This window comes from Bos indicus x Bos taurus, chromosome 4, assembly GCF_003369695.1.
Source record: "Bos indicus x Bos taurus breed Angus x Brahman F1 hybrid chromosome 4, Bos_hybrid_MaternalHap_v2.0, whole genome shotgun sequence".
Classification (NCBI taxonomy): Eukaryota; Metazoa; Chordata; class Mammalia; order Artiodactyla; family Bovidae; genus Bos; species Bos indicus x Bos taurus.
The window spans coordinates 70,370,060-70,382,214 of NC_040079.1; the positions used below are offsets into that span (position 1 = coordinate 70,370,060).

A 12,155-nucleotide genomic window follows, 5' to 3' on the forward strand; every position below is an offset into this window, starting at 1 on the left:
TATTCATTTACATGAACCCAGGAATGAACTATAAATCAGTTACTCTTTTTTAATAAAGTTGCAAATTTACCTTGTAACTTAAATTTTATCAAAAAGCATCATTTGAACCAAAGGTCTCAGAGAAATTTCTCATTGTTACATCAGAAATGAAAATCTTAATTTTAAGCTTATATTGGTAATGAATTTCCCAAACTTTCAGTTTGGGAAAATGGGCTTTATGAACACATATAAAGTTACCAAAAGGGAGTTATGTCTTGACTCCAAAATTTTAGGAGTCTTTTAGCCAAAAATCTGCCGAGTTGTGTGTTGCCACAAGAGAAATTACTAAAAACGTTTGGAGCATATTTAGTCTAGGGTAAGTGATTTTGATACAGAAAAAAAAATGATTACTATTACAGTATTAAATAATTTATTTCTATCCATTGTTCTTCTTTCTACAATTAAGTGGTGCAACCACCAACCATCACTCAACAGTCTCCAAAAGATTACATTATTGACCCTCGAGAGAATATTGTAATCCAGTGTGAGGCAAAGGGGAAACCTTCTCCAAGGTAGGTGTGCTTTCTGTTATTATAATACTGAAAAGAAGCACTGATAGATCCCTGGGTAAGGACAATCCCCTGGAGAAGGGAATTGCAACCCACTCCAGTATTCTTGCCTGGAGAATCCCATGAACAGAGAAGCCTGGCGGACTACGGTCCATGGAGTCAAAGAGAGTCAGACACGACTGAGCGACAAACACTTTCACTTTCACACTTTCACCTATTATTAAGGTGTCATTTAATAATGTCTGTAGGTTCATTGTTTTGTCTTTCTGCTTTTAATTAAATTCAGTTGATTCTTCCTAAAAACCCAGGTGGTTGCATTTCCATACTGATAGCTTTATGTGTGACATGCTAAAAAATTGTGGGGAGATGTCATGAGAGCCTTCTGACAGCCTGTGACACGGGCAAATTCCTTCTGTATGGGCCTTGGTGTCTTTATCTATAAAATAAAGACGCTGAATTACACAACTTCTAAGATCTCTCCTAGCTCTCTCGAAATCTATAAAATAGCCCCAAGTGGTTTTCCAAACATGGCAGAGTTCAGGACGCTTCATATGTATCTTGGCATGAGCACTGCAGAGCATTTTAGACTTGGGAAAAACATTAAACATTATCTTGTCCAGCCAATATATTTTATAGAGGGAAAACTGACGCCCAATAATGCTAGGTAACCTTATCCAGGTTCCACACCTCCTTAGTGGGTGATCTGTAACTTATCCAGTAATATATGGAAGTTTTCAAGAATTGGATGATTATTATGGACATATAATGTGGAATTTTTAAAGTTATAAAATAGAAAGGAGATTTTCTCAATATTGTATTTCTGAGTTTGTGTATGACCAGCCTTACTAATCTACCACAGACTGGCACAGAGGAAAAAATTAACTGGCAGTAAATACCTAAGGATATCAAAAATTTCCATCAAAGGCTGGCTTAAAACAATCTGTTCTGCTGTATTATTAGAAACTTTTGAGTGCTTAAGCCCCAATGCAATGTCCTTTGATGGACAGTGTCCCCTTCACTTTAACACTCACTTAATACTTCCTATAACTCCCTGTTAGGCAGGATTTCTCCACCTTAGCTCTGTTGATATTTTGGGCTGGATAATTTTTTGTTATGGAGGCAGAGCTCTCCTGTGCATTGTAGGATATTTTACAGCATCCTTAATCTCTATTTACCATAAGCCAGTAGCATCTGCTACCACTGCCTCCTGCCCTAGGAGGTGTGACAACTGCCACTAAATGGATAAACAGTGGGAAGGGAAATCCAAGAGGGCTTGGAAAAGTTTAGAAATTAATACTTGTGTAAGAGCATGGCCATTGTTCATTTGTAACCAGTTACCAAGTCTTTGATTACATGACCTCTGTGGCTTTTATATAAGGCAGTCATTTATTTTATATAAACAAAGCTGAAAAAGAAGGCTTTTAGTTGCCAATTTGAAATACTTTCCCAGAAATTTACAAAATCATCTCTAGATTAAAAATTCTCAAATATATTTTATATAGAATGGGCACTTTTTTAATGAAACCTGACATTTAAAATACCATTGAATTCAAGTGTCTTCCTCTCCTCCCAACTCACACTTTGCCTCGTGGTAACTTGACACTAGTCTGATCACTTATAATATACACATATATTAGTACTTGTAAAGGCCTTTCATGTTACACTTCACCCTGGAGCAAATTTTCATAGACAGGTTATCAATTCTATAAACAATGGAGTTTACAATAAAAATGCTAATAAAGCTCTAAGAAGATGTGCCTTGGTGACCTACTTACAATATTTTCTTTGAAAAATGACAGGCAATTTGTATGCATGGTTTCTTTATTGAGTCAGATTTTGGTACTTCTGATGAAGACATGTACCTTAGTATATATGGTCAGCACTTTTTTCTAAGTCACGATTCAATGAAATTGCTTTTATTGAATATTAAAGTATAATTATTCAGAAACTCATAAAACTACAAGGAATTTGTTAAAGAGCAAGTAATCCTGTTTTTCTGGACTGTTAACAAGCTTAATCCTCTGTGTGCCTGGCAGCTTTTCCTGGACCCGAAATGGGACTCATTTTGACATAGATAAAGACCCTCTCGTCACCATGAAGCCTGGCTCAGGAACCCTCACAATCAACATCATGAGCGAGGGGAAAGCAGAGACCTATGAAGGAGTCTATCAGTGTACAGCCAGGAACGAACGCGGGGCTGCGATTTCTAATAACATTGTCATCCGTCCATCCAGTAAGTCAGACCTGTTCGCTGAACAGGACCCTTTGTAAAGTCTGGCTCCAACACCAGCATCTGTTACATCATCCAAATAACCCTTACAAGAAGGCAGCGGCACCGATGCCAATACTCTGACTTTATTTTGCATGAAAATCGTCACCCTTTTCCACTTTGCCCAATTCGTCAGCCTAATGTTTTGCCAAACCAGTGTGTCTTTTGTAGAAGTCCAGAATAAATCACCAGGGGTAAGAAAAATGCTTCTTCCTCAGATTGATCTAATCATTGATTTCTCCTGAATCTTATGTACAAGCATAGTCCATATAGTCAGATGGAGATAAATTCAATATAAAATGGGTAATTGAGGTATAAGTGTTACTTCTTTAAACATTTTTTAATTGAAGTATGGTTGATGTACTTTATTATATAGGTTATATGTATATAATATAATGATTCACAATTTTAAAGGTTATACTCCATTTTTTGGGGGGGGGAGTTTACTTCTTTTTTTATTTTTTATTATTATTATTTTTTTACTTTACAATATTGTATTGGTTTTGCCATACATCAACATGCATCCGCCACGGGTGTACACATGTTCCCCATCCTGAACCTGCCTCCCACCTCCCTCCCCACACCATCCCTCCGAGTCATCCCAATGCACCAGCCCCAAGCTTCCTGTATCCTGCATCGAACCCGGACTGGCGATTCATTTCTTATATGATATTGTACATGTTTTAATGCCATTCTCCCAAATCATCCCCCCCCCCCCGCCTCTCCCACAGAGTCCAAAAGACTGTTCTATACATCTGTGTCTCTTTTGCTGTCTCGCATTCAGGGTTGTTGTTACCATCTTTCTAAATTCCATATATATGCGTTAGTATACTCTATTGGTGTTTTTCTTTCTGGCTTACTTCACTCTGTATAATAGGCTCCAGTTTCATCCACCTCATTAGAACTGATTCAAATGTATTCTTTTTAATGGCTGAGTAATACTCCATTGTGTATATGTACCACAGCTTTCTTATCCATTCATCTGCTAATGGACATCTAGGTTGCTTCCATGTCCTGGCTATTATAAACAGTGCTGCGATGAACATTGGGGTACACGTGTCTCTTTCCCTTGTGGTTTCCTCAGTGTGTATGCCCAGCAGTGGGATTGCTGGGTCGTATGGCAGTTCTTTTTCCAGTTTTTTAAGGCATCTCCACACTGTTCTCCATAGTGGCTGTACTAATTTGCATTCCCACCAACAGTGTAAGAGGGTTCCCTTTTCTCCACATCCTATCCAGCATTTATTGCTTATAGACTTTTGGATCGCAGCCATTCTGACTGGCGTGAAATGATACCTCATTGTGGTTTTGATTTGCATTTCTCTGATAATGAGTGATATTGAGCATCTTTTCATGTGTTTGTTAGCCATCTGTATGTCTTCTTTGGAGAAATGTCTATTTAGTTCTTTGGCCCATTTTTTGATTGGGTCGTTTATTTTTCTGGAATTGAGCTGCAGGAGTTGCTTGTATATTTTTGAGATTAGTTGTTTGTCAGTTGCTTCATTTGCTATTATTTTCTCCCATTTCCATTTAAAAATATTATAAAAATTGGTTATATTTCCTGTGTTATGTAATATATCCTTGTAACTTATTTTATGCACAGTAGTTTGTAGTTCTTAACTCCTTCCCCTATATTGCCTCTCTCCTCTTCCCTCTTCCCACTGGGAGCCACTCGTTTGTGAGTGAGTATATGTCTGTGAGTCCACTGCCATTTTGTTATATTCACTAATTTGTTATATTTTTTAGATTCCACATATAAATGATATCATCTATTTGTCTCGCTCTGTACAAAGATACGCATTTCACTTATCACAGTGCCCTACAAGTCCATCTATGTTGCTGCAGGTGGCAAATTTTCTCTCTGTTTTATGGCTGAGTAATATTCCATTGTGTGAAAGTGAAAGTGTTAGTTGTTCAGTCATGTCTGACTCTTGCGACCCCATGGACTATAGCCTACCAGGCTCCTCAGTCCAAGGAATTCTCCAGGCAATAGTACTGGAGTGGGTAGCCATTCCCTTCTCCAGGGAATCTTTCTGACCCAGGGTTGAACCCAGGTCTCCTGCATTGCAGGCAGGTTCTTTACCATCTGAGCCCCAGGGAAGCCCAATATTTCATTATATGTCACACACACACACACACACGACTTCTTTATCCAGTCATCTGTTGATGGACACCTAGGTTGCTTCTGTATCTTAGCTATTGTAAATAATGTTGTTATGAACATGAACATTAGAGTGCATATATTTCTTTAAACATTTGTATATCAAAATTTCACTGGAAACAGAGTGGCCTCATCATCTTCATATTATTGTAACTCTTTTTGCAATAGTCAGTACATCCTCTCAACAGCCCAAGAGCATGTATGTAAAGAACAGTGGCCATTTGAAAGTCTGATCATTTTTAAAGCTTTTTTCAATTATGTGTATAATATTTGTGCTTTACAGAACAAATCAACTACAAATGAACAAAAAAGAAATGTAAAAATTGTTCACGAATCCTTTCATTCAAGGAAATTACTGTTTTTTATATTTTTACCTAGGCAGATAAGTGTGTACATATTGAAAACAAACTCATTCTGAATTTGTAACCTTTTTGGCTTATCTGCATATCATGTTTATTATATTAATCTTATACTTATTGTTTAACTGTCTTTATACAACATCTAAAGTATAGCTTTACCATTATTTCTTTCACAAATCTTTTTACATATATAAATGTTTTTTGTTCTTTTGTGAAAAGCATGCTTTTAACAAAATCATTGTGTATCTTCAAGGATTTATTTAACGTAAATTCTTAGAAATGGACTTGCTGACTTAGAACTTATCCTATGAATATCATTTTTTGAAAAATTTATCTTAATTTCCAAAAATTCCAAGTTACTATTTCTCTACAAGTTTGGTTTATCTTTCTTTATAGTGCTTTTTTTGTTTTCCAGTGCAGAAATAACTTAGAAGTTATTATTTTATTTTATTAGGGTCACCGTTATGGACCAAAGAAAAGCTTGAACCAATAATACTTCGAAATGGCCAGTCTTTGGTCCTTCCCTGCAGACCACCAATTGGGTTGCCACCACCCATAATATTCTGGATGGATAATTGTAAGTTTTAAAAATATGAACTTTCTTCATGAGTCTTATGATTATTGGCGATCCAAGTCAATGATTACCTCCTGTGATTCATAAGATGTTTATAATTTTTTTAGAGATGCTCAGAAAACAAATCACATATCATTTCATTCATTTACTCTGTTTTATTGAATACCCACTATGTACCTATTTACCTTGATTCATAGACCTAACATTCCAGGTTCCTATGCAAAATTGTCCTTTACAGCATCGAACTTTACTTCCATCACCAGTCACATCCACAGCTGGGCATTGTTTCACTTTAGCTCAGCCTCTTTACTCGTTCTAGAGCTATTTCTCCACTCTTCTCCAGTAGCATATTGGGCACCTACCGACCTGAGGAATTCATCTTTCAATTTCATATCTTTTTGCCTTTTCATACTGTTCATGGGGTTCTCAAGGCAAGAATACTAAAGCAGTTTGCCATTCCCTTCTCCAGTGGACCACATTTTGTCAGAACTCTCCACCGTGACATGTTGGTCTTGGGTGGCCCTACACAGCATGGCTCATAGTTTCATTGAATTAGACAAGGCTGTGATCCAAGTGATCAGTTTGGTTAGTTTTCTGTAATTGTGGTTTCCATTCTGTCTGCCCTCTGATGGATAAGGATAAGAGGCATGTGGAAGCTTCCTGATGGGAGGGACTGGCTGTGGGGGAATCTGGGTCTTGTTCTAAAGGGTGGGACCAAAGAAGAATCCCTTAGAGGAAGTGGAGTAGCCCTCATAGTCAACAGAAGCATCCAAATGCAGTACTTGGGTGCCATCTCAAAAACAACAGAATGATCTCTGTTTGTTTCCAAGGCAAACCATTCAATATCACAGCAATCCAAGCCTATGCCCCAACCAGTAATGCTAAAGAAGCTGAAGTTGAACAGTCCTATGAAGACCTACAAAACCTTCTAGAACTAACACCCAAAAAAGATGTCCTTTTCATCATAGGGGACTGGAATGCAAAAGTAGGAAGTTGAGAGCTACCTGGAATAACAGGCAAGTTTAGCCTTGGAGTACAAAATGAAGCAGTACAAAGGCTAACAGGCTTTTGCCAACAGAACACACTGATCATCACAAACACCTTCCTCCAATAAAACAAGAGACCATTCTACACATGGACATAACCAGATGATCAATACCGAAATCAGATTGATTATATTCTTTGCAGCCAAAGATGGAGAAGCTCTATACAGTCAGCAAAAACAAGACTGGGAGCTGACTGTGGCTCAGATTATGAACTCCTTATTGCCAAATTCAGACTTAAATTGAAGAAAATAGAGGAAAACACTAGAACTTTCAGGTATGACCTAAATCAAATCCCTTATGATTATACATTGGAAGTGACAAATAGATTGAAGGGATTAGATCTGGTAGATAGAGTGCCTCAAGAACTATGGAAGGAGGTTCATAACATTGTATGAGAAGCAGTGATCAGAACCATCCCCAAGAAGAAGAAATACAAAAAGGCAAAATGGTTGTCTGAGAAGTCCTTACAAAGAGCTGAGAAAAGAAGAGAAGCTAAAGACAAAGGAGAAAAGGAAAGATATATCCATCTGAATGCAGAGTTCCAAAGAATAGCAAGGAGAGATAATAAATCCTTCCTAAGTAATCAATACAAAGAAATAGAGGAAAACAATAGAATGGGAAAGACTAGAGAACTCTTCAAGAAAATTAGAGATACCAAGGGAACATGTCATGCAAAGATGGGCACAATAAAGGACAGAAACAGTATGGACCTAACAGAAGTAGAAGATATTAAGAAGAGGTGGCAGGAATACACAGAAGAACTATACAAAAAAGATCTTATTGACCCGGATAACCACGATGGTGTGATCACTCACCTAGAGCCAGACATCCTGGAGTGTGAAGTCAAGTGAGCCTTAAGAAGCATCACTATGAATAAAGTTAGTAGAGGTGATGGAATTCCAGTTGAGCTATTTCAAGTCCTAAAAGATGATGCTGTGGAAGTGCTGCACTCAATATGCTAGCAAAATTGGAAAACTCAGCAGTGGCCACAGGACTAGAAAAGGTCAGTTTTCATTCCAATCCCAAAGAAAGGCAATGCCAAAGAATGCTCAAACTACTGCACAATTGCACTCATCTTATACGCCAGCAAAGTAATGCTCAAAATTCTCCAGGCTGGGCTTCAACAGCACATGAACTGAGAACGTCCAGATGTTCAAGCAGATTTAGAAAAGGCAGAGGAACCAGAGATCAAATTGCAACATCCATTGGATCATAGAAAAAGCTAGAGAATTCCAGAAAAAAACATACTTCTGCTTCATTGACTACCCTAAAGCCTTTGACTGTGTGGATCACAACAAATGGGAAAATTTTTAAAGAGATGGGAATACCAGACCACCTTACCTGCCTCCTGAGAAATCTGTTTGCAGGTCAAAAAGGAACAGTTGGAGTTGTCCAGTCCCCAATTTGGACTGGATCCAAATTAGGAAAGGAGTATGTCAAAGCTATATATTATCACCCTGCTTATTTACCTTATATGCAGAGTACATCATGAGAAATGCTGGGCTGGATGAAGCACAAGCTGGAATCAAGATTGCCAGGAGAAATATCAATAACCTCAGATATACAGATGACACCACCTTAATGGCAGAAAGCAAAGAGGAACTAAAGAGCCTCTTGATGAAAGTGAAAGAGGAGAGCGAAAAAGCTGGCTTAAAACTCAGCATTCAAAAAATGAAGATCATGGTATTCAGTCCCATCACTTCATCACAAATGTATGGGGAAACAATGGAAACAGTGACAGACTTTATTTTCTTGGGCTCGGAAATCACTGCAGATGGTGACTGCAGCCATGAAATTAAAAGATGCCTGCTGCTTGGAGAAAAAGCTATGGCCAACCTAGACAGTATATTAAAAAGTAGAGACATTACTTTACTGACAAAGGTCCATATAGTCAAAGCTGTGGTTTTTCCAATAGTCGTGTATGGATGTGAGAGTTGGACCATAAAGAAAGCTGAGTGCCAAAAAATTGATGCTTTTGAACTATGGTGTTGGAGAAGACTCTTGAGAGTCCCTTGAACTACAAGGAAATCAAAACAGTCAATCCTAAAGGAAATCAGTCCCAAATATTCATTGAAAGGACTGATGCTGAAGCTGAAACTCCAATACCTTGGCCACCTGATACAAAGAACTAACTCATTGGAAAAGACCCTGATGCTGGGAAAGATTGAAGGCAGAAGGAAAAGGGGATGACAGAGGATGAGATGGTTAGATGGCATCATAGACTCAATGGACATGAGTTTAAGCAAACTCTGGGAGTTGGTGATGGACAGAGAAGCCTGGCGTGCTGCAATCCATGGGGTCACAAAGAGTTGGACACAACTGAGCCGCTGGACTGAACTACCATGTGCCAGGTGCCTCTCTAAATAAACCAAAGATCCTGCTCTCACTGAATTTATATTCATTGCAGCGGGAATAAAAGGAAGGAGAGAAAGAAGCAGACTGAAAGTGTATTTGGAAAATATGCATCAGTTGACAGTAAGTGCTATGGACAAAAATAGGCAGAGTTTTGAGCAGAAACTTACAGGAATTAAAGAGTAGGCAGACCTTCACTATCTGGGTGGAAAGAGAAAACCAGTGTAAGCCCCAAGGACAGGTGCATCCCTGGTGTGTGTGAAAGCAGCAGGGAGGCCAGTGTGGCCAGGCTGACCAATCCAAGGGTGATAGGCAGAGAAGAGGTCAGGAAAGTCCAGGGACTCAGTGCGTAAGACTTTGGCTTTTGCTTTCAATGAAGTAGAGAGCCATTGAAGGAGCTGCTTCACCTGACACAGAACGGATAGTAAGAACATCACTTCGGTTCATGCCTGGAGAATAGAGAGGACAGAAAGAAGAAAAGAGCAGCCTGTTAGGAGGCCAGTGCTGTGATCTGGACAACAGTTGATGGGAATTCTGACTTGGGTAGTAGTAGTCGAGTGGGTAAGAAATAGTCAGATTCCAAATATAATTTCAAAGTTTCTTCCAGGATTTTTTGGGATCAGGATGGAGGCATGAGAGAGCAGAATCAAAGGTAACCCCAAAGACTAAGACTGAACAATTGGTAAAATGCAGTTGCCCTTTCCTAAAACAGCAGAAGCCCATGGAGGAAAGGAAATAAAACTGTTCCAAATGTTTTGTGTCTTTTTATTGTTTTTGTTATTTTATCCCCAGTAACAGCTAATATTTTTTAGTTAATTTTTTATCTTATATTGGAATATAGTTGATTTGCAGTGTTGTGTTAGTTTCAGGTATACAGCCCAGTGACTCAGTTACACATATACAAATTCTTTTCCCATTTAGGTTATTACAGAGGATGAGCACAGGTCCCTGTGCTATATACAGTAGATGCTTGCTTATCATCTATTTTATATACAGTAGTAACAATAGCTACTTAGGCATTTAGTGCCTAAGTGCCTGTCGCTTGGCTAAGGACTACATGAGTTATCTCATCCATTCTTTACAGCAGCCCCAGGAGGCAACTCAGATGACTTCACTTTTTAGGTGAGGGAACTGAGGCACAGGGAAATGAAGTCATTCATTAGTCATTGTAACGTCCGTCCACCCCTTCTCTAAACTTAGGGGATTGTTTGTTGCTCTGCTCTCCTACCCTTCCAAGCCTCCCGTTAGCATATTACTTTGGAGGTAGCATGTGTTTCTGCTTGGAGACTAGGAACGCAAGAAGCCTGGGAGGCATCCTTGTGAAGGTGTCCAGCGAGTTAGAGCTTCATGAATCAGAAGACAGATTCAGGGCTCTTTCCAGCCATTCGTGGATGTTAGTGCAGAGATGCTTCTTAGAGTCAGAGTCTGGAGAAGAGAATTGAGGGGAGAAATGCAGGTGATGAAGAGCACAGCCTGGGGGCTGAGACCAGGGCCCTCCTGGGGCCAGACATTTAGGGAGCAAAGAAAAGCAGATGAGAAAGAGCAGTGGCTTCAGTAAAAAGAAAACAGAGAAGAGGAGCTATCCCCAGAACAAGGGGAAGAAAAAGGGCCAAGAAGACAGAATATCAGTCGTTTCAAACACTGCTGAGAGATGAGACAGCTTCCAATCTGATCGAGAAATAACTATTGAATTTGGCAACATGGGGGTTGCCATTGTCCTTGACAGGAATCCTTTGGGTGGAATGGTGGGAAGGGTTGAAAATACTTGTGGGGAATACATTCTATTCTCAGTGACTTGATTTCCTCTGAAATCACAAGCTGTTCACATTACAGAAGATAAAATTTAGCTTTCACATTTCATTTCCATTTTCGACTCTTGTATGAAATCACTCAGAGAAGGTATCACAGAGAAGTGGAAAATATATATATAAATGGATAAATGGACAAAAATATTTTTCATACGATTATGTAATAACTTTTACAGATTTTGAAAGTATAAGTAACCAATCAAGTAGAACTGATATCTACGGTTTAGAATAACAGTATCCAACTCTCACTGCCAACGTGAAGCCCAGTAATTGGCTTTTGCTTCTTATTCAGAAATGATGACTTTTCTGCTTCATAAAGAGATGTTTACATGTGAAGTCTCAGAATCATCTGAATACGAAACGAATTTATTTTCATATCGCACTGCTGGTTATGTCATTTCCATACATTTTAGGCCGTTGACAATGCCTCTGGATTTTTCAAGTGAAATTGCATCTAGGTATGAGAAAAAAATCCAGATATGTGGAGCATTCTCCTGGCAAGATGACCTTACCAAATTATTCCTATCTGCATACATTTTTTCCCCAATGCAGTGCAAAGGAATTCAATGGGCAAAGTGTTCCCACCCTCATAAAATCCCATTCCCTTTCATTTGATCTCCCAACACTAATCCACAATAAAATACAGCAGGAGAAATGAAAGAAGATAAATATATCCCTATCTTTACCTCTTTGCATTCATAAAATAAACATACATTATTTTTCTGAGTTATTTTTTAAAACAATTCTTTCCCTGGTTAGTGACTTCAAACCATGAATTTACAACCGCCAACCAAACCCCCATCCTGACCACAAACTTGGCTCACATGGTTAACCGGCATCCTTTCAAAGTCTGTCTCCAGATTTCCCTGCCTTCTCCCACCCAAGGGAGCTGCAGGCTTCTACCCATCATTTTGCATTTCATGATGATTGGGTAGGGTACCTGCTGCTGGAGGAACATAGCTGTTTGACTCAGACTGAGAAATCCTCCTCCCAGGAGATGTTAACACTTGGCCAGAGGCAACTGAGAGGTGCGATTTTTCC

At 38.9% G+C, this 12,155-nt stretch overlaps 1 protein-coding gene across 23 annotated transcripts in view; it reads left to right on the top strand.

The window, feature by feature from the left end:
- Window positions 1–12,155, top strand: part of NRCAM (neuronal cell adhesion molecule) — a 318,724-nt gene that overhangs the window by 230,738 nt on the left and 75,831 nt on the right. For all 23 annotated transcript variants that reach the window (XM_027539638.1, XM_027539648.1, XM_027539626.1 and 20 more), the window contains 3 exons: window positions 446–551; window positions 2,585–2,781; window positions 5,789–5,911. In XM_027539638.1, the coding sequence (XP_027395439.1) occupies window positions 446–551; window positions 2,585–2,781; window positions 5,789–5,911 (426 nt within the window). The remainder of the gene's footprint in view (window positions 1–445; window positions 552–2,584; window positions 2,782–5,788; window positions 5,912–12,155) is intronic.